Source organism: Heptranchias perlo, chromosome 6, assembly GCF_035084215.1.
Source record: "Heptranchias perlo isolate sHepPer1 chromosome 6, sHepPer1.hap1, whole genome shotgun sequence".
Taxonomy (NCBI): Eukaryota; Metazoa; Chordata; class Chondrichthyes; order Hexanchiformes; family Hexanchidae; genus Heptranchias; species Heptranchias perlo.
In genome coordinates, this window is record NC_090330.1 from 17,225,654 (window position 1) to 17,249,368 (window position 23,715).

Genomic DNA, 23,715 nt, shown 5'->3' on the forward strand with positions numbered 1-23,715 from the left:
CAGTAATATATAAAATGGCTTGCAGTGTGGGTGGATAAATGGCAAATGAAATTCAATATAGCAAAGTGTGAAATGGTTCATTTTGGTAGAAGGAATCTGGAGGCTACTTATTCCTCGGAAGGTAAGAACTAAATGAGGGAGAGGAGCAAAGAGATCTGGGAATACAGATACATAAATCGCTAAAAGTAGCAACACAAGTTGATAAGGTCATAAAGAGTGCAAACAAAGTACTGGGGTTCATTTTTAGAGGAACAGAATACAAAAGCAGGGAGGTAATGTTAAATTTATATAGAATTCTGGTTAGACCACACGTGGAGTACTGAGAACAGTCTGGTCTCCATACTACAAAAAGGATATTGAAGCACCCAAGGAGAAAGTGCAGAAAAAGTTTACTCGGATGTTACCAGAATTGAGAGGACCAACTATCAAGAAAGATTGACCAGGCTGGGACTCTTTTCTCTGGAAAAGAGCAAACTAAGAGGAGACCTAAAATTATGAAGGGATTCATTAGAGTGGATATGGAGAAACATTTTACTTGTGGGCAAGTCCAGAACAAGGGGGCATAAATACAAGATAGCCACTAACGGATCAAATAAAGAATTTAGGAGGAATTTCTTTACACAGAGAATGGTGAGAGGGTGGAACTTGCTGCCACATGGAGTAGTTGAAGCAAGCAGATAGCACTGATGCATTTAGGGGTAGGCTTGATGCATACAAGAGGGAGAAGGGAATAGAGGGATACGGAGGAAAGAGATAATTAGGAGGCTTATGGAGTATAAACACCAGCACAGACCAGTTGGGCCAAATGGCCTGTTTCTGTGCTGTCGATTCTATGTAATTCTATGTAAATACATCACTATATCTCCATAACAACAATTTTTTCTTTCTCTTAAAACCAGATTTATCTGCATTTGGACAAGTCACATCTACATCTCAGCATTTATGCACATAAAACATATACAAATGGCTAAATGAGAAAACGTACACTAGCGGTAGCTTAGACAGCTATTTTCAAGGTCAAGCGCAACTCAAGTTAAGCCAAGAGTTAGCAAACCTCTCTGAATCCAACTCAAGATCAATCAACTTCAAAAATCAAAGCAGCAGGCTCCTCAGCTGAGGAGGTTGGATAAATGACAGGGTAAGGTTTGGTGGACCATGCACTCAATCTGATCCACATTTACTCCCATCATACTGGAGTTAGTAATAAACTGCTAGTTTTAAAATCTTACTTAGATTCCTGCACCCAGTAGTCTGCGTTAAATTTAACAGGTCATTTACAATGCATCTTACCTGTTTATGCTGAGGAGAGCTCCATAATGATTAATGATGCGATTATATAATTTTGCAATATTGTCTTCCCCTACAATTTTCTTTACCTTTTCTTACCTTCCCTATTCTAAAGGCACTGACTCATGTTGGGGTATGGTTTCATAGGTACCGATTATCATCTGGTACTTTGCTCAAGTAGCCATGTGTAAGCCTGGACAGTAGTAGGTGATTGGGATAGTAGACCATGGGAAGCATCACAGCCAAACGCAATCCAATCCTCACACATGCAAGTTTCAACAGTGGTCACTGGGTAGTGACCAGAACCAGGAACCATGGCTGTTTTTCTTTCCTCCATAACTCAGGGGAGTTATTGCCAATTTTGCACCCTGACTACCACCCCAGCTGAATTAACTGGGTTAACTAAGAACAAAGCAGGAATTGAACTTGGGGCCTTCTGGTCGGTATGGCTCAGCTACACACTGCCTTTGCCAAGTAAGCTTTTCAGGGAGATTTAGTCTTCATTTTAACATATGCTCCTCCTGAACTATGTGGGAAGTCATGGACACTACAGGTGTCCCTGGCGACCATGCGTGCAGGAAGTGTGTCCAGCTGCAGCTACTGGCTAACTGCATTTCGGAGCTGGAGCTGCGGGTGGATTCACTGTGGAGCATCCGCGATGCTGAGATTATCGTGGATAGCACATTCAGTGAGGTGGTCACACCGCAGGTAAAGATTACGCAGGCAGAAAGAAAATGGGTGACCGCCAGGCAGAGTAAAAGGACTAGGCAGGTAGAGCAGGTGTCCCCTGGGGTCATCTCCCTCTCAAACAGATGGCGTTGGATACTGTTGGGGGAGATGGCTTATCATGGGAAAGCAGCAACAGCCAAGTTCGTGGCACCACGGGTGGCTCTGCTGCACAGGAGGGAAGGAATAGGAGTGGCAGGGCTATATTGATAGGGGATTCAATTGTCAGGGGAACAGATAGGCGTTTCTGTGGCCGTAAACGTGACTCCAGGATGGTATGTTGCCTCCCTGGTGCTAGGGTCAAGGATGTCACGGAGCAGCTGCAGGGCATTCTGGAGGGGGAGGGTGAACAGCCAGTAGTCGTGGTCCATATCGGTACTAACGACATAGGTAAAAAAAAAAGGGATGAGGTTCTGCAAGGTAAATTTAAGGAGTTAGGAGATAAATTAAAAACCAGGACCTCAAAGGTAGTGATCTCAGGATTACTACCTTTGCCACATGCTTGTGAGTATAGGAACAGGAGAATAGACCAGATGAATGCGTGGATGCAGGGATGGTGTAGGAGGGAGGGATTTAGATTCTTGGGACATTGGGGAAGGTGGGACCTGTACAAGTGGGACGGGTTACACCCAAGCAAGACCAGGACCGATGTCCTCGCGGGGGTGTTTGCTAGTGCTATTGGGTAAGATTTAAACTAGAATGACAGGGGGATGGGAACCTGAGCAGGGAGACAGAGGAGGGGAAACAAAAGACAGAAAGGGAAGAAGCAATAGTGGAAGGCAGAGAAAACAAGGGCCAAAAACAAATAGGGCCAAAGTGCAAAATAAAACTAAGATGACTAGCAATCTTAAAAAGACAAGTCTAAAGGCATTGTGTCTTAATGCGCGGAGCATTTGCAATAAGGTAGATGAATTAACAGCGCAGATAGATATTAACGGTTATGATATAGTTGCGATTACGGAGACATGGCTGTAGGGTGACCAAGGATGGGAACTGAACATCCTTCAGGAGTATTCAATATTTAGGAAGGACAGGCAAAAAGGGAAAGGAGGTGGAGTAGCATTGTTAGTAAAGGAGGAAATCAATGCAATAGTGAGGAAGGATATTGGCTCGGAAAATCACGATGTGGAATCTGTTTGGGTGGAGCTAAGAAACACCAAGAGGCAGAAAACGTTGGTGGGGGTTGTCTATCGGCCCCCAAACAGTAGTGGAGATGTAGGGGAGGGCATTAAACAGGAAATTAGAGATGCATGAAAGAAGGGTACAACTATAATCATGGGTGACTTTAATCTACATATAGATTGGTCAAACCAAAATTAGCAATAATACTGTGGGGGAGGAATTCCTGGAGTGTATACATGATGGTTTTCTAGACCAATATGTTGAGGAACCAACTAGAAAAGATGCGATCCTAGGCTGGGTATTGTGCAATGAGAAAGGATTAATTAACAATCTTGTTGTGCGGGGTCCCTTAGGGAAGAGCGACCATAACATGATAGAATTCCTCATTAAGATGGAGAGTGAAGTAGTTGAATCCAAAACTAGGGTCCTGAATCTAAATGAAGGATATTACGAAAGTATGAGGTGTGAGTTGGCTACGATAGATTGGGGAACTTTACTAAAAGGGATGACGGTGGATAGGCAATGGCTAATATTTAAAGAACATGTGCAGGAATTACAACAATTATTCATTCCTGTTTGGCGCAAAAATAAAACAGGAAAGGTGGCTCAACCGTGGCTTACGAAAGAAATTAGGGTTAGTATTAGATCCAAAGAGGAGACATATAAAATTGCCAGAAAAAGTGGCAAGCCTGAAGATTGGGAGCAGTTTAGAATTCAGCAAAGGAGAACAAAGAGATTGATTAAGAGGGGAAAAATAGAGTATGAGAGTAAACTAGCAGGGAACATAAAAACTGACTGTAAAAGCTGCTATACATATGTCAAGAGAAATAGATTAGTGAAGACAAATGTAGGTCCCTTACAGTCAGAAATGGGGGAAATTATAATGGGGAACACAGAAACGACAGAACAATTAAACACATACTTTGGTTCTGTCTTCACAAAGGAGATCACAAATAACCTCCTGGAAATGTTAGGGAACCAAGGGTCTAGTGAGAGGGAGGAACTGAAGGAAACCAGTATTAGTAAAAAAAATAGTGCTAGGGAAATTAATGGGGCTAAAGGCTGACAAATCCCCAGGACCTGATAATCTATATCCCAGAGTACTAAAGGAAGTGGCTCTGGAAATAGTGGATGCATTGGTGGTCATCTTCCAAAATTCTATAGACTCTTGGAACAGTTCCTACAGATTGGAGGGTAGCAAATGTAACCCCATTATTTAAAAAAGGAGGGAGAGAAAAAACAGGGAATTACAGACCAGTTAGCCTAACATCAGTAGTGGGGAAAATGTTAGAGTCTATTATAAAAGATGTGATAACAGAACATTTGGAGAGCATTAAAGGGATTGGACAAAGTCAGCATGGGTTTATGAAAGGGAAATCATGCTTAACAAATCTACTGGAGTTTTTTGAGGATGTAACTAGTAGAATAGATACGGGAGAACCAGTGGATGTGGTGTATTTGGATTTTCAGAAGGCTTTTGATAAGATCCCACTCAAGAGAGTAGTGTGCAAAATTAAAGCACATGGGATTGGGGGGGAATATACTGGCATGGATTGAGAATTGGTTGACAGACAGGAAACAGAGAGTAGGAATAAACGGGTCTTTTTCCGGGTGGCAGGCAGTGACAAGTGGGGTACCGCAAGGATCAGTGCTTGGGCCCCAGCTATTCACAATATATATCAATGATTTGGATGAGGGAACCAAATGTAACATTTCCAAGTTTGCAGATGACACAAAGCTGGGGTGGAATGTGAGCTGTGAGGAGGATGCAAAGAGGCTCCAATGTGATTTAGACAAGTTGGGTGAGTGGGCAAGAACATGGCAGATGCAGTATAACGTGGATAAATGTGAGGTTATCCACCTTGGTTGTAAAAACAGAAAGGCAGATTATTATCTGAATGGTGATAGATTGGGAAAAGGGGAGGTGCAACGAGACCTGGGTGTCCTTGTACACCAGTCGCTGAAAGCGAGCATTCAGGTGCAGCAAGCAGTTAGGAAGGTAAATGGTATGTTGGCCTTCATTGCAAGATGATTTGAGTACAGGAGCAGGGATGTCTTACTGCAGTTATACAGGGCCTTGGTGAGACCACATCTGGAGTATTGTGTGCAGTTTTGGTCTCCTTATCTGAGGATGTCCTTGCCATGGAGGGAGTGCAATGAAGGTTTACCAGACTGATTCCTGGGATGGCAGGACTGACGTATGAGGAGAGATTGGGTCGACTAAGCCTATATTCACTAGAGTTTAGAAGAATGAGAGGTGATCTCATTGAAATACATAAAATTCTAACAGGATTAGACAGGCTAGATGCAGGGAGGATGTTCCCGATGGCTGGGGAGACCAGAATCAGGGGTCACAGTCTCAGGATACGGGGTATGCCATTTAGAACCGAGATGAGGAGAAATTTCTTCACTCAGAGGGTGGTGAACCTGTGGAATTCTCTACCACAGAAGGCAGTGGAGGCCAAGTCATTAGATGTATTCAAGAAGGAGATAGATATATTTCTTAATGCTGAAGGGATCAAGGGATATGGGGAAAAAGCAGGAACAGGGTACTGAATTAGACGATCAGCCATGATCATTTCGAATGGTGCAGCAGGCTCGAAGAGCCGAATGGCCTACTCTTGCTCCTATTTTCTATGTTTCTATATAGAAACTGCATGAAAAAGGTTTATTCAGCAGCAGACAATGTCTACTGAAGTATAAACTTTCTGTGACATCCAATATGGAAATTTCTGGTGGAATTTTCAAAGTAGGCTGTTCCTGAAACACAGTCAGCCTAAAAACTGTCAACATGGTCCCTATACCAAGAAATGTTATTTGTTTCCCCCCTTCAGCTTACGTCATCTTTTAAGTATTAACGGTATTCTACTTAAGAAGGAAGGATTGTGAGATATTAGAAATACACATACATGTACCTTACTTTTTAGCAATACATATTGATGTTTACTAAGGCTGAAAGACCAAAAAGACAGTCAAATTGTCAATTTCAGGATATATTAGAGGCTTAATTTCTTTTTCAAGCTTTCTAGGATTCTTGCTTCAGTCTCTCTATTCTGAGTCCACGGGTTAGACACCTTGATTTTTCTAATGCAGTTCAGCTAAGTGGCAAAGTTATTTGTTTGAATAAATGATAAAAGGTGTTTAAGCTACTGCACTTAAATGTATACAGCAGAATAAAAAATTACAATACATAAAAAGCTTACTTTTTTTCAAGTCTTTGATTTATTTCTCAAGTTTATTTAATAATCAAGTAAATCGAGGCATGGCAGGGCACCTCAGAACCATGGAATGCACATCCTGTGCCATGTGGGAACTTCAGGACGCTTCCCGTGTCCTGGATAACCACAGGTGTAAGAAGTGTTGTCAGCTGGAGGAGCTCGGGCTCTGGGTTTTGGAGCTTGAGCAGCAGCTGGCGTTACTGCAGTGCATCGCGAGGCTGGAAGCTACGTGGATAGCACATTTCAGGAGGTAGTCACCCCGTAGCTTAAGAGAGTGTAGGCAGAGAGGGACTGAGTGACCACCAGGCAGACAAGGAGCACCAGGCAGGTTGTGCAGGAGTCCCCTGTGGGCATCTCACACTCTTAGCAGTCTGAATACTGATGAGGGAGAGGGTTTCCCCCGGGAAGAGCAGCCAGAGCCAAGTCCACAGCACCATGGGTGGCTCAGCTGTACCGGGGGGGGGGGCGGGGGGAGGAGAAAGGTCAAGAGATCCATAGTGATAGGGGATTCTATAATTAGGGGAACAGACAAGCGTTTCTGCGGCCACAGACGTGATTCCAGGATGGTATGTTGCTTCCCTGGTGCTAGGGTCAAGGATGTCACTAAGCAGCTGCAGAACATTCTGGAGGGGGAGGGTGAACAGCCAGAGGTCGTGGTCCATATCAGTACCAATGATGAACTGGATTCTTTCCCCTCAGTCTGGTTCAGCAAAAACTGAGTCGAATACACATTTAAAGTTCAACACAACTTTAATAGCCGGACTTGGTCTGCAGCATCGATTTGGAATCCCATGTAGGGATTCTCACCAACAACATAGGTAGAAAGAGGGATGAGGTCCTGCAGGCAGATTTTAAGGAGTTAGGAATGAGATTAATAAGCAGGACCATCAAAGGTAGTCATCCCCGGATTACTCCCAGTGCCATGCGCTAGTGAGTGTAGAAATAGGGAGATAGAGCAGGTGAATGCGTGGCTGGAGAGACGGTGCAGGAGGGAGGGCTTTAGATTCCTGGGGCCGGACGGGTTGCACCTCAACAGAGCCGGAACCAAGGTCCTCGCAGGGAGGTTCACTAGTGCTGTGAGGTGGAGGGGGGGTTAAATTAATTTGACAGGGAGATGGGCACCAGGATGTAGCATTGGGAGGGAGAAACAAGGTGCATAAAGGATTCGGAGAGAAGGATAGCACTAGAGTAAAAAATAGTACGGTATTAGGTGGGATCAGACTAAGAGAATACAAGAAGATCTGACAGTGTATGTGTATAAACGCACGAAACGTGGAAAAAAAGGTTGGAGAGCTGCAGGCGCAATTAGTCACATGGGAATATGATGTTGCGGCAATTACGAAGACCTGACTCAAAAAAGGTCAGGATTGGGTACTAAATATTCCTGGATACAAGGTGTTCAGGAAAGATAGGGAAAGAAAGGAATGGGGGGGTGGCAGTATTGATTAAGGAGAATATTGCAGTGCTGACGAGAGAGGATGTCCTGGAGGGGTCAAGGACAGAATCTATTTGGTTAGAGTTAAGAAACAATAGAGGTGCCATTACACTACTGGGTGTATTCTATAGGCCACCAACTGGTGGGAACGGTATAGAGGAGCAAATTTGCAGGGAAATTACAGAGAGTTGCAAAAGCCATAGAATAGTGATAATGGGGGACTTCAACTATCCTAATATAGACTGGGATAGTAATGATAAGGGGCAAAGAGGGGGAGGAATTTTTGAAGCGTGTTCAGGAGAACTTTCTCGTCCCGTACATTTCCGGCCCAACAAGGAAGGAGGCATTGCTGGATCTGGTTCTGGGGAATGAGGCGGGCTAAGTGGAGCAAGTGTCAGTGGGGGAATATTTAGGGAACAGTGATCATAGTATCATAAGGTTTAGAATAGCTATGGAAAAGGACAACGACCACTCTAAAATAAAAATAAAAATTTCAGTGGGATGAGAACAGATTTGGCTCGGGTAAATTGCAATCAAAGATTGGCAGGCAAAACTGTAATCGAACAATGGGCGGCCTTTAAAGAGGAGATAGTTTGGGTACAGATTAGGTACATTCCCACGACCGGGAAAGGTAGGGCAACTAAAGCCAGAGCTCCCTGGATGATGAAAGAGATAGAGAGTAAAATGAAGCAGAGAAAAAGAGGCGTATGACAGATGTCAAGTCGATTATACAAGTGAGAACAAGGCTGAATATAAAAAGTTCAGAGGGGAAGTGAAAAAGGAAATAAGAGGGGCAAAGAGAGAGTATGAGGATAGACTGGCAGCAAACATAAAAGCGAATCCAAAAGTCTTCTATAGGCATGTAAACAATAAATGGGCTGACAAATGTAAACAATCTTACAACACCAGGTTATAGTCCAACAAATAAAATTGTTGGACTATAACCTGGTGTTGTAAGATTGTTTACATTTGTCAACCCCAGTCCATCACCGGCATCTCCACATCATGATAAATGGGCTGATTAGGGACCAAAAAGGAGATCTACTCATGGAGGCAGAGGGCATGGCCGAAGTACTAAATCAGTACTTTGCATTTGTCTTAACCAAGGAAGAAGATGCTGCCAGAGTCTCAGTAAAGGAAGAAGTAGTTGAGATACTAGATCGGCTTAAAATTGATAAAGGTGAGGTACTAGAAAAGCTAGCTGTACTTAAAGTAGATAAGTCACCCAGTCCGGATGGGATGCATGCTAGGTTGCTGAGCGAAGTAAGGATGGAAACTGTGGAGGTACTGGCCATAATCTTCCAATCATCCTTAGATACGAGGGTGGTGCCAGAGGTCTGGAAAATTGCAAATGTTACACCCTTGTTCAAAAAGGGGTGTAAGGATAAACCCGCCAACTACAGGCCAGTCAGTTTAACCTCGGTGGTGGGGAACTTTTAGAAATGTTGATCCGGGACAAAAATAGCAGTCCCTTGGATAAGTGTGGATTAATTAAGGAAAGCCAGCATGGATTTGTTAAAAGCAAATCGTGTTCATAGAATCATACAAAATTTACGGCACAGAAGGAGGCCATTCGGCCCATCGTATCCGCGCTGGCCGAAAATGAGCCACCCTGCCTAATCCCACTTTTCAGCACTTGGTCCGTAGCCTTGTAGGTTATGGCATTTCAGGTACATATCCAGGTATCTTTTTAAATGAGTTGAGGGTTTCTGCCTCTACCACCCTTTCAGGCAGTGAGTTCCAGACCCCTATCACCTTCTGGGTGAAAAATATTTTCTTCAGCTCCCCTCTAATCCTTCTACCAATCACTTTAAATCTATGCTCCCTGGTTATTGACCTCTCTGCTAAGGGAAATAGGTCCTTCCTATCCACTCTATCTAGGCCCCTCAAAATTTTGTACACCTCAATTAAATCACCCCTCAGCCTCCTCTATTCCAAAGAGAACAACCCCAGCCTATCCAATCTTTCCTCATAGCTAAAATTCTCCAGTCCTGGCAACATCCTCATAAATCTCCTCTGTACCCTCTCAAGAGCCATTACATCCTTTCTGTAATGTGGTGACCAGAACTGTATGCAGTACTCAAGCTGTGGCCTAACTAGTGTTTAAACAGTTCAAGCATAACCTCCCTGCTCTTATAATCTATGTCGCGGCTAATAAAGGGAAGTATTCCATATGCATTCTTAACCACCTTATCCACCTGTCCTGCTACCTTCAGGGATCTGTGGACATGCACTGCTCGGCCACTTTGTTCCTCTACACCTCTCAGTATCCTCCCATTTATTGTGTATTCCCTTGCCTTGTTTACCCTCCCCAAATGCATTACCTCACACTTCTCCGGATTGAATTTCATTTGCCACTTTTCTGCCCACCTGACCAGTCCATTGATATCTTCCTGCAGTCCACAGCTTTCCTCCTCACTATCAATCACACGCCCAATTTTTGTATCATCTGCAAACTTCTTGATCATGCCCCTTACATTTAAGTCCAAATCATTTATACCACAAAAAGCAAGGGACCTAGTACTGAACCCTGCGGAACCCCCCTGTCACAAAAACACCCGTTGACCATTACTCTTTGCCTTCCTGCCACTGAGCCATTAACTAACTTGATTGAGTTTTTTGATGAGGTACCAGAGACGGTCGATGAGGGCAATGCGGATAATGTGGTGTATATGGACTTTCAAAAGGCGTTTGATAAAGTGCCGCATAATAGGCTTGTCATCAAGGTTGAAGCCCATGGAATAAAAGGGGCAGTAACAGCATGGATGCAAAACTGGCTAAATAACAGGAAACAGAGAGTAGTGGTGAACGGTTGCTTTTCAGACTGCACGGAGGTATACAGTGGTGTTCCCCAGGGGTCGGTACTAGGACCACTGTTTTTCTTGATATATATTAATGACTTAGACTTCAGTGTACAGGGCACAATTTCTAAATTTGCAGACAACACAAAACTTGGAAGTGTAGTGAACAGTGAGGAGGATAATGATAGACTTCAAGGGGATATAGACAGGCTGGTGGAATGGGCGGACACGTGGCAGATAAAATTTAATGTAGAAAAATGCGAAGTGATACTTTTCGATAGGAAGAATAAGGAGAAGCAATATAAACTAGAGGGCGCAATTCTAAAAGAGGTATAGGAACAGAGAGATCTGGTGGTATATGTGCACAAATCGTTGAAGATGGCAGGGCAGGTTGAGAAAGCGTTTTTTTATTTGTTCATAGGATGTGGGCGTCGCTGGCAAGGCCAGCATTTATTGCCCATCCCTAATTGCCCTCGAGAAGGTGGTGATGAGCCGCCTTCTTGAACCGCCGCAGTCCGTGTAGTGAAGGTTCTCCCACAGTGCTGTTAGGTAGGGAGTTCCAACATTTTGACCCAGCAACGATGAAGGAACAGCGATATATTTCCAAGTCGGGATGGTGTGTGACTTGGAGGGGAACGTGCAGGTGGTGTTGTTCACATTTGCCTGCTGCCCTTGTCCTTCTAGGTGATAGAGCTCGCGGGTTTGGGAGGTGCTGTTGAAGAAGCCTTGGCAAGCTGCTGCAGTGCATCCTGTGGATGGTACACACTGCAGCCACAGTGCGCCAGTGGTGAAGGGAGTGAATGTTTAGGGTGGTGGATGGGGTGCCAATCAAGCGGGCTGCTTTCTCCTGGATGGTGTCGAGTTGCTTGAATGTTATTGGAGCTGCACTCATCCAGGCAAGTGGAGAGTATTCCATCACACTCCTGACTTGTGCCTTGTAGATGGTGGAAAGGCTTTGGGGAGTCAGGAGATGAGTCACTCGCCACAGAATACCCAGTCTCTGACCTGCTCTTGTAGCCACTGTATTTATGTGGCTGGTCCAGTTAAGTTTCTGGTCAATGGTGACCCCCAGGATGTTGATGGTGGGGGATTTGGCGATGGTAATGCTGTTGAATGTCAAGAGGAGGTGGTTCGACTCTCTCTTGTTGGAGATGGTCATTGCCTGGCACTTGTCTAGCGCAAATGTTACTTGCCACTTATCAGCCCAAGCCTGGATGTTGTCCAGGTCTTCCTGCATGTGGGCACGGACTGCTTCATTTTCTGAGGGGTTGCGAATGGAACTGAACACTGTGCAATCATCAGCGAACATCCCCATTTCTGACCTTATGATGGAGGGAAGGTCATTGATGAAGATGGTTGGGCCAAGGACCCTGCCCTGAGGCACTCCTGCAGCAATGTCCTGGGGCTGAGATGATTGGCCTCCAACAACCACTACCATCTTCCTTTGTGCTTGGTATGGCTCCAGCCACAGGAGAGTTTTCCACCTGATTCCCATTGACTTCAATTTTACAAGGGCTCCAGAGGGTCAAATGCTGCCTTGATGGCAAGGGCAGTCCCTCTCACTTCAGCTCTGGAATTCAGCTCTTTTGTCCACGTTTGGACCAAGGCTGTAATGAGGTCTGGAGCCGAGTGGTCCTGGCAGAACCCAAACTGACCATTGGTGAGCAGGTTATTGGTGAGTAAATGCCATTTGATGGCACTGTTGACAACATCTTCCATCACTTTGCTGATGATTGAGAGTAGACTGATGGGGCAGTAATTGGCCGGATTGCATTTGTCTTGCTTTTCGTGTTAAAAAAGCACACGGGATCCTGGGCTTTACAAATAGAGGCATAGAGTACAAAAGCTAGGAAGTGATGATGAACGTTTATAAAACACTGGGTCGGCCACAACTGGAGTGTCCGGTTCTGGGCACCGCACTTTAGGAAAGACGTGAATGCCTTAGAGAGGGTGCAGAAGAGATTTAGTGAATGATTCCAGTGATGAGGGACTTTAGTTATGTGGATTGACTGGAGAAGCTGGGGTTGTTCTCCTTGGAACAGAGAAGGTTGAGGGGAGATTTGATAGAGGTATTCAAAATCATGAAGGGTCTCGACAGAGTAGATAGAGAGAAACTGTTCCCATTGGCGGAAGGGTCAAGAACCAGAGGACATAGATTTCAGTTGATTGGCAAAAGATCCAAAGGTGACATGAGGAAAACTTTATTACACAGTGAGTGGTTAGGATCTGGAATGCACTACCAGAGGGGGTAGTGGAGGCAGATTCAATCATGGCCTTCAAAAGGAAATTGGATAAGTACGTGAAGGGAAAAAAATTTGCAGAACTACAGGGATATGGCTGGGGAGTGGGACTAGCTGGAATGCTCTTGCTTAGAGCCGGTATGGACTCGATGGGCCGAATGGCCTCCTTCCGTGCTGTAACCATTCTATGATTCTACAGAGACCTGAATGCCACCATGAGCTGAATGACATTTTGTGTTCCTATCTTCTTACATTCTAAATAGCAACAGCAGCAATGCTAATTCCTGATAAGAACCAAACAGCAAAAAGCTGTTGCATTGGAAAGACAAAGACCGATCCCAACTGGTGTGTAAAAAGCCCAAGTGCGTGGCAATCAAAGCCAGCTAGAGAACACCTTTGTGAGTACCTCCGACTAAACGTCAGTGCAGTGACCTTATATAATTTCCCTTTGGATTAAATAATGGTTTCTGAGGCTCTATAACATAACAATTTCATTGCTAATTATTCTTTAATGCTGGAAATCTATTGAACGTGTAATGTGGTAAACATAAGTGCTGAGAACTTCATATTGATAGCATTTTCACAATTCTATTTAAGACTAATTAATTAGATTTAATCTTTCTGACACTCCTTCCAGGTGAAACAGCGATTTACTTGTACTGCTTTCAATTTAGTATACTGTATTCGCTATTCACAATGCAGTTTCCTGTACATTGGGGAGATCAAACGCTGATTGGGTGATCACTTTGCTGAACACCACCGCTCAGTCCGCAAGTGTGACCCTGCCCTGCCGGTAGCTTGCCATTTTAATTTCCTGTCAGAGTCCCACACTGACCTTTCTGTCCTCAGCCTCATACACTGTTCCAATGAAGCTCAACCGAAGCTCGAGGAACAGCACCTCATCTTTCGTTTAGGCACTTTACAACCTTCCAGACTCGACATTGATTTCAATAACTTCAGATCATAACCACTGGTCCCATTTTTTTTGGACAGCAAGTGCTGCTAATGGTTCCAATGTTGCCATTTATAACTCCTCCAGACCTATCTTTTGTTTCTTTACTTGCCACCCATTACCACCCTCCTTGCCTTGCACCATCATCCCTTTTGTCATTTAATCACTCCTGCCCTCCACCCCATCAAAGACCTTCCCTTTTGTTCTTTCCTCCCCTACCCCACCCCCCCTTTCGTAGCTCTGTACTTGCTTAAAAACTGTTTAATCTTCAACTTTGTCCAGTTCTAACAAAGGGTCATTGACCTGAAACATTAACTCTGTTTCTTTCTCCACAGATGCTGCCTGACTTGCTTAGTATTTCCAGCATTTTCTGTTTTTATTTCAGATTTCCAGTATCTGCAGTATTTTGATTTTCATCTTTCTAATATAGATCAGTATGTGGAGGAACCAACGAGGGAACAGGCTATTTTAGATCTAGTATTGTGCAATGAGAAAGGGTTAATTAATAATCTTGTTGTAAAGGAGCCCTTAGGGAAGAGTGACCATAATATGATAGAATTCTTCATTAAGTTTGAAAGTGATGTAGTTCAATCTGAAACTAGGGTCTTAAATCCAAACAAAGGAAACTACGAAGGTATGAGGCGCATGTAGGCTATGGTTGATTGGGGAACTACATTAAAATGTATGACGGTAGACAGGCAATGGCTAGCATTTAAAGAATTAATACATAATTTGCAACAAATATATATTCGTTTAAGGCACAAAAATCCAACAGAAAAAGTGGTCCAACCGTGGCTAAGAGAAATTAAAGATAGTATTAAATCAAAGGAAGAGGCATATAAAGTTGCCAGAAAAAGCAGTAAGCCTGAGGATTGGGAGCATTTTAGAATTTAGCAAAAGAGGACCAAGAAATTGATAAAGAAAGGGAAAATAGAATGAGAGTAAACTGGCGAGAAACATAAAAACGGATTGTAAAAGCTTCTATAGGTATATAAAAAGGAAAAGATTGGCGAAGACAAACGTGGGTCCCTTACAGACAGAGACGGGAGAATTTATAATGGGAATAAGAAAATGGCAGAGAAATTAAACAAATACTTTTTGTCTGTCTTCACGGAAGAAGACACAAAAAACCTCCCAGAAATATTAGAGAACCAAGGGACTGGCGAGAATGAGGAACTGAAAGAAATTAGTATTAGTAAAAAAAATTGTACTAGAGAAATTAACGGGACTGAAAGTCGATAAATCCCAAGGACCTGATGATCTACATCCCAGGGTTTTGAAAAAGGTGGCAATAGATGCATTGGTTGTCATCTTCCAAAATTCTATAGATTCTAGAACGGTTCCTGCAGAATGGAGGGCAGCAAATGTAACCCCACTATTTAAGAAAGGAGGGAGAGAAAACAGGGAACTACAGACCTATTAGCCCGACATCAGTAGTAGGGAAAATGCTAGTATCTATTATAAAGGATGTGATTTCAGGACACTTAGAAAATAATAATAGGATTTGGCAGAGTCAACATGGATTTATTAAAGGGAAATCATGTTTGACAAACCTATTGGAGTTCTTTGAGGATGAAACTAGAAGAATAGATAATGGGGAACCAGTGGATGTGGTGTATTTGGATTTTCAGAAAGCTTTCGATAAGGTCCCGCACGGGAGGTTGGTGAACAAAGTTAGAGCACATGGAATTGGGGGTAATATACTGGCATGGATTGAGAATTGGTTAACAGACAGAAAACGGAGAGTAGGAATAAACTGGTCTTTTTCAGGTTGACAGACTTAGACTAGTGGGGTACCGCAGGGATCGGTGCTTGGGCCCCAGCTATTCGCAATCTATATCAATGATTTGGATGAGGGGACCAAATGTAATTTTTCCAAGTTTGCTGATGACACAAAACTAGGTGGGAATGTGAGTTGTGAGGAGGATGCAGAGAGGCTTCAAGGGGATATAGACAGACTAAGTGAGTGGGCACGAACGTGGCAGATGGAATATAATGTGGAAAAATGTGAAGTTATCCACTTTGGTAGGAAAAACAGAAATGCAGAGTATTTTTAAATGGTGAGAGATTGGGAAATGTTGATGTTCAAAGGGACCTGGGTATCCTTGTACATGAGTCACTGAAAGCTAACATGCAGGTGCAGCAAGCAATTAGGAAGGCAAATGGTGTGTTGGCCTTTATTACAAGAGGGTTTGAGTACAGGAATAAAGATGTCTTACTGCAATTATATAGGGCCTTGGCGAGACCGCACCTGGAGTATCGTGTACAATTTTGGTCTCCTTACCTAAGAGGGAGTGCAACGAAGGGTCATCAGACTGATTTCTGGGATGGTGGGTTTGTCGTATGAGGAGAGATTGAGTAGACTAGGCCTGTATTCTCTATATTAGAAGAACAAGAGGTGATCTCGTTAAAACATACAAAATTCTTACAGGGCTCGACAGGATAGATTCAGGGAGGATGTTTCCCCTGGCTGGGGAGTCTAGAACAAGGGGTCACAGTCTCAGAATAAGGGATAGACCATTTAGGACTGAGATGAGGAGAAATTTCTTCACTCGGAGGGTGGTGAATCTTTGGAATTCTCTACCCCAGAGGGCTGTGGAGGCTCAGTCATTGAGTACATTCAAAGCAGAGATTGATAGATTTCTGGATATTGAAGGCATCAACGGATATGGGGATGGTGCAAGAAAATGGTGTTGAGGTAGAAGTTCAGCCATGATCTTGTTGAATGGTGGAGCAGGCTCGAGGGGCCGGACGGCCTACTCCTGCTCTTATTTCGTATGTTCTTATGTCCCTATGTTCTCCTTTTTAAATCTTTCTCCCGTTTTGTTGGGTTTCAAACTTTTGTGTTCTATTTCTTTTACTTTACTTTTTCCCCCTCTAGATTGTTATTGCTTTACTTTTTTTTCGTCTCATTCTCTTTCTTGGTTATGCTTCCCTTTACCTACACTTTTTCAGCTAATGAATGTGCAACAAGCAGATCAGAAGAGGATTACAAATAGAATGGAGAAATCAATCACAAGAAACATCAAATCTGACACTCAGTTGCTTGAAACACAAAAAGTGGGGTGATATTAAAGCACTCCACACTATACTACAAATTAATATGATGTTCGATTGAGCCTACAATCTCAGTCAAAATATAAAGTATAAAATATAGGGCAAGTATAGAGCTAGGGAAAGGTGGGGGGGGGGTAAGGGGAAGAAAGAACAAAAGGGAAGGTCTCTGAGAGGGTGGAGGGCAGGAGTGATTAAATGACAAAAGGGATGATGGTGAAAGGCAAAGAGGGTGGTAATGGGACAAGTAAAGAAACAAAAGATGGATCTAGAGGAGCTGAAAGGGAGATGGACTGCCAAGCAGAGGTCAGATACTTCAACCCAGGGAGGAAAAACTGACATCTGGGTCACTCCTCTGCACCTCTAAATGCCTGGTGAAAAACTCCATTGGCTGAGACCTGGAGCAGGTTGTTTTCCTCTCTCAATAGAGGAACAGTCATGGGGAGACTGAAAGAAGGGAGGAAATAAAATCTTGTGGGAATACCAACCAAAAAGCAAAACAAAAGAAATTAACCTGCTGAGAGAGAAAAAAGACTGCATCAGACTGCATAAACATAGGCTATTGGATATTGCTTGAACTACAAAACTAAATGAAGAATTGCACATGTCTGAGCAAGTTCAACTATTTCCAGTTGTGGTCATCATTTTATTTAAAACCTCAAGCTGGGTCAGCCAGATAGAATTTCTGTTGAGTGCTTAAAAATAGCTTATCCACAACTAAGGCATACATGAGGAAGAAGGCATAGAGGGATATGGGTGCAGGGTGGGAAGAGATAATTAGAGCAGGAGGAGGCTTGTGTGGAGTATAGACATTGGCATATCCTAGTTAGGCTAATGGCCCATTTCCGTGCTGTAGATTCGATGCAATGCTATGCATAAAATACGCTGATTAGACCTATTAATGTCTGAGACTTCTGTTGTTTTTGTTTTTTCTTAAACTACAGATACAGGAAAGAACAGCTGTGCTTGCAGGTTAATTGGGCTGAGCTGTGAAGTTTTCCAAAATGATCAGCTTTTACACATACCTCCTTGATGCACAGCTGTACACCTTCAGGCAGATTTGTTTGAAGGACTTCCACAACAATTGGGGCGAGAGCTGAATTCAAACCACTAACCTGAAAATTTAAGATATAATTAAAAAAATCAATACTGTACTAATGATAGCACAACAGTATTTTCTGACAAATTCATAACATTTTCCACAATATTAATATAAAATTATAAAATAAATTTCACAACCTGCTACAAGGTCCCATTATGTGATACCCCAGACCTAGTTCAATCAATGAAGTGTAGGCATGAGATGAATTTATATGGACCACTTCTGATCACAGAGACTGTTAGCACTGCTCTCCACAGCATTATAAGTTCCAAAGGTTTGCACCTCGTGTTGTTTACAAGGAAAGTACGGGTTAGCCAAGTAGTAGCTAACCCTGAGCATGATGGCAACTAGCATGTAGGTCCCACATCCGAGGATAGCAATCAGCAAAGCAATCACAGTGCAGAAGTATTTAGCCAAAATAGTAGAGCACAAGTCAGAGGAAGTCATTCTCAAATATGTATAGCGCTCTCTTCAGTCTGTATTATGTCTTGTTCTGGTCATGGAGACATTTAAGCAAAGATTATTCAAAGAAGAGCCATGAAGACGGTCCTTAGTGTCTGAGGCATGAAGAAAGACTGGAGAAACTTGGGATCAAGAGGTGACTACAATCTTACGATATATATGATATGGCAGAATAAGATATCATTAAATTGTGAGAGCAGGACAACGGGACACAAGTTCAAACTAGTAAAAAGGGAAAATTAGGACTGATATTAGGACGTTCTTCACTCAAAATAAATACATGGAATAGAGTCATGGATACAGTAGTGGAGATGAGAACCATGGAATCATTTAAGAAACAACTGGATGCTGAAATGGTGCATGGGACACCAAGGACATTCTGGATGAATGAATGGTGAAGGGTCAAATGGCCTTCCTCATCCGTATTTATCTTGTCGTTTGCAAATGTACTAAAGCTGCGATGAATGAGCTAACTGTGGCCTAAGTTATAAATGGGAAGAGCTGTTCTTAGAATGCCAGAAAATTACTGGATCTTGCATTTTCATCATTACAGTAGGCATGCCACTCCTCTGCATCCAGTAGCCTCCACTTATTAAAAAAAGTTAAAATTTGCATATAGAACCAACTGGGATCTTAACTCTCCTAGTGCTAAGAGTGATAAAACCGATTACTTTGAAAATTCCTATTAAACTTTGTTAAAATGAAAAAAATAACAGCTTGTTGACGATCCAACTTGTGCCAATGAGTGGTTGGACACAAATTAGTGCTTACAATTTCCCACATGGCAAATTCCTGATTTCAGCAATGCCAGATGAACCGCTTTCCCATAGGAAAAGGTTTAAAAAAAAAATTATCCAGGGCTGTTGCAGTGAATCCCCTAGCATGCTGCTTGGTAATGGCAACAGCAGAGCCTGGGAGCAAAATTCATTACCATCTTGCGAGTTAATAAAAAATGCATAGCATGGGAGAAATTTAAAATGGGAGGGATGAGAAATATTTTTAGGGATGCGAGAGAAGAAACCACACAATACCTGTACAATTCTCTCATGAGAGGGAATAACACCTTCCACATTCATCTTAGTGCCCTGTTCCTGTAACACTGAGATCTCAGTGGATTTGGTAGGCATTGCATAGCTGTGGAAAAGAAAAACAGAAGCACTTCTACATATTATTTTACAATTTCAATAAAACTGAACATTCAAAGTAATATTGGAACAGACAACAAAGGATAAATATTAATATTTTGGGGGGGGGGGGGAAGGACAACACCAATGAAGACATGTGGGAAGAATTTGTGCTTTTAGTTTAGTGAACAAGAAATGAACATTCATTTTTAAAATTTTAATGAGGTTAATAGGAGAATCTTTTAACCCTTACCTGCCAGCCTGTTGGAATCCATGGCCCTCCCCCAATTCACTTACAACTGCACACTCAGACTCCCAAATGCCTAGCCTTTGGTCTTTCATTTGCCACAATATTTCTGCAGCCATCAATCTTCTCAACCACACGCTCAACCTTTGATGTCCTGAACCTCCCTAACTCTCTCCTCCTTGAAGGCCTTTCGTAAAATCCAACTCTTTAACCCCCCTAATCTCTACTCCTTTGGCTCGGCCCCAGTTTTTTGAATTACTCTGGGACATTTTTCTACTTTAAAGGCTATATAAATGCAAGTTGTTGTTGTAGTAGTCGTAGTAGTAGTTGACTGCAGACTGGTGATCCATTTAGCAATGTTTGCTACCTTTCTTCCACTTTGATCTTCAGTTGGTTGCAGAGCCTGTGGATGTACTGACTGTAGTGTTCCACAAGTGTCATGTCATAGCCGGTAAGTTGGATATTTAGGACACCATACTCTGTGTCAGTGCCAGACTTGAGCTCCTTCATCTGTAGCTTCTCTTTTTTCTTCCGTGGCTGTTGAAAAAACAAACTGTTGAAATCGTCACATAATTTACACTAAGATTTAAAGGCAGTCTGATTCATGAAAGCCGGTGCCTATATAGTGATTGGTTGTAGAGGCACAGTCTGAAGCTCCAAAATTCCAACTGGTAGAACCACCAATTGATGAGAAGTTGTGTGTGTCCCCATGCTATAATCAGGGGGATGGTGGAAATGGGCTCACACATTATATAATGAGTTATGCTGATTATCGTACCGCTTGTGGGGAGTTCCTGGTACCAGCTGAAAGCTCAAAACCACACTTGCCTGTTGTCTAATTACCAACCAGTAACTATGCTTCTTGCAGTGAGAGGTAAACTGCATCACCATGGGGGCTGAGTTAACTCCATAACGATGCACTTTGCTACAGAAAATTGTGACTAATCCTCTGATTCAGGCAGGTCCACAGTACTGCAGGGCACAGCTGATGATTAACCATTCAGCTCATTAATTGAATCTGTCACAGCAGACAACAAGTCTTCCCACACAGCTCCAGATAACCCAGCAAGCCAATGCCCCAATAGGTAGGGTGGTCCTGGCTGGCTAAACAACGGGAAGCTTGCTTGTGCTTTGTGGTAGTAATTTGTGCAGTTTTAGCTGGTTAAACAACAACAGCACTCTTATTGCACACTTGGGGGTCTCTGAGGCTTCACTCTTGTCGACCAGCACCTAAAGGCTCTGGTGGACTTCAATGAGTACAGCATGTCCCTTTGGGGAGAAAATGTGGACTTCAGACTGAAAAAATTGACATGGTCTCTGCTTCAATCACTGGTAGTGCATTCCACAGCTTCACAACCCTCTGTACAAAATAGCTTCTCCTGCCCTTAAGGACATTGGTGGGTTTCTATGTGCATCAGACACCTGGTGAATAGGGAGGGCCATAAATAGTGTTGAAGTTACAGGATTGTACTCAAATGGTCAACTGAAGTAAGAAAACCAGGTGTTGGAGATGAAAGAACAGTCTTGCAACAAAATATGTTCCCCAGGTCACGATGATCTTCAATGTTAACTGTTAGTGCAAGGAACATCAGGACATCTCTGGCCTGATTCTGATAGCCCAGCTACCAATGCAGCAGACTACTAACAACATAAATAAATATGGTCAAGTTTTTTTAGGAGACCTACACTATCAACAGCAAACAGCAGTCCAGGAAGAGAAAAAGTTGTAATAAGAGTGTGAACTTGAAATTCTTCACAGCAATTGGCTGGCATTGGGTTTTTAAGTTATTGACATCTCCTGACTTGCATCCAGGACCAATAAGGATGCAACCATGCGCTGATTTTACAGAGCCATCTGCTACTGATGTCAGCTGTATGGTTCTTCATTGAGTTTAAGATGCAAAATATCAAGTCTGAGTGACAGTATGGTAAAGGAATTACATGTGAGATTTCTATAGCTCTCTAATGGCTCAGTAAGTGTACTTCCTGGCCTGAAACTAAGCCAGATAAACCAAGAAGGTTCCAGGTACAATCTCTGATCTGTGCTGAGTTAGATGATCACAGCCAGACTGCCAGTGAAGGCACAATAATTGACCCCGATGCCTAAGGCTAGGGAAGGGAAAAATCAACAGAGTGCCTACTCCTGATTGCCATCCAATGATCCTGCTGAAAAACGCACGTAATGACCTGGAGGGCTGCTGGAGCGGTGTGAGATTGTACGGCTTAAATCCTTCAGGAGAGGAAGAGAGAAGGCAGTTAATTGGAGGGTGGGGGGGGTGGAGGAGGGGGGGGGTGCAGGAGGGGGGGGGTGGAGGAGGGGGAGGGGAGGGGAGGGGAGGGGGAGGGGGAGGGGGAGGGGGAGGGGGAGGGGGAAGGAACATAAGTCTATTCCTGATTTGAACAATACTAAATAGCTACCATAAAAATTATCTATTTTGAAACTAAGCTGATTAGTGAATTTTGCAATTAATCATCTCAGTGCCATCTGTGCATTGAATTTAATTCAGACACGCAAACAAGATATTACTTACCACTTCTCTTGGCAGTAGGTATTTATACCTCCCAATCCCATGGGTGGGCATCGACCTGTAATGTCGTTTGCTGGCTAGGATATTACCTGTGTACGCAGAATGCATAATTTATTTGATTAAAATGCATTACTAGGTCACACTCCTGAGATGCCTCATCTCCTGGTAGCAATACAGGGTCAATACAAAACAACACAAAGCAATTCAGCCCACTCTTTGAAGACTAACAATAGCATTTTTGTACAAAAAAAACTTAACAGGATTAGAATCTACTTGTTTAATTACAGTTATTTAACATCCTTTGATTCTGTACTTTTGTCTAGGTTTACTTAGTAATAGCATGAAAAAATTACATAAAATAATTTTGAACAGATCATGTAAAGGAAAATATGCAGAAGTTAAATAAAGGAAATAATAAAAAGGAAAACTATAAACACTGAAAATCTAAACTATAAACACAAAACAAATCCTGAAATGCACAGCAGGTCAGTGTCTGAAAGAGAAAACGATAGGTTAACGTTTCGGATGGGACATTTCATCAGAACTGAAAGACCTTTAAGCATTTAGTGGGCCAATATAGTTCTATCTTATACAGATTTGTTATAGTTTTAAAAAAAGCAAAATACTGCGGATGCTGGAAATCTGAAATAAAAACAGAAAATGCTGGAAAACACTCAGCAGGACAGGCAGCATCTGTGGAGAGAGATATAGAGTTAACGTTTCAGGTCAATGACTTTTCACCAGAACTGATGAAATGTCATCGTTATAGTGTCATAGACATAATATAGGCCAATGAATGCTTGGAATAGGTAGGAGCATGATAAAACTTTATAGGATTAGTCAAACAATTAAAGCAAGTTAGCAATGTAAAATCAATTTCAACACTCAACATTTTGGGTATGGACCCATCATCATAAGTAGAAACTAGAGGGTAAGCAAGCCTCTTTATAGATGGAACAAAACAAAGGGAGCAGAACAGTAGAAGTCAGGTTCTTTGGCTCCTATCACAAAGAGGCAGCTATTGGCTTTAATAGCCCATGAACAGAAAGCTGAAAAGAGGTGGAAAACTACTAGATGATGTACAAAGATCATCTCAGTTAGGCTGTAAAAAGATAGAAGAACAAAAGAGTCACAGAAACAGCCAACTATGGCAGTGAAAAGACACAAACAAAAACAAATAAGAAAAGGGTGAAAACAACTTAATGATGAAGGGGAATGAAATGAAAGGTAGATGGGAGAAACAGGCAGGAAAATGGGGTTTTGAAGTTGTTATGGTCAGTGTTCAGAGCAGAAGGCTGCAGGGTGCTAAAGAGACTGAGGAGATACTGTTCCTGAAGTTTGTGTTGAGCTTGATAGGAACAGTGCACGAGGCCAAAGATGAAAAGGTGAGAGTGGAAATAGTCAGAGGGAAATTGAA

The 23,715-nt window shown here is 42.7% G+C and overlaps 1 protein-coding gene across 1 annotated transcript in view; it reads right to left on the bottom strand.

Annotated features, from left to right (window-relative positions):
- mrpl48 (mitochondrial ribosomal protein L48) overlaps positions 1-23,715 on the bottom strand; it is a 44,312-nt gene that overhangs the window by 5,821 nt on the left and 14,776 nt on the right. Inside the window, exons 4-7 of the mRNA XM_067985853.1 lie at positions 22,302-22,387; positions 20,138-20,307; positions 19,431-19,533; positions 17,861-17,950 (exon numbers count right to left, since the gene is read on the bottom strand). Coding sequence (XP_067841954.1) covers positions 17,861-17,950; positions 19,431-19,533; positions 20,138-20,307; positions 22,302-22,387 — 449 coding nt within the window. The remainder of the gene's footprint in view (positions 1-17,860; positions 17,951-19,430; positions 19,534-20,137; positions 20,308-22,301; positions 22,388-23,715) is intronic.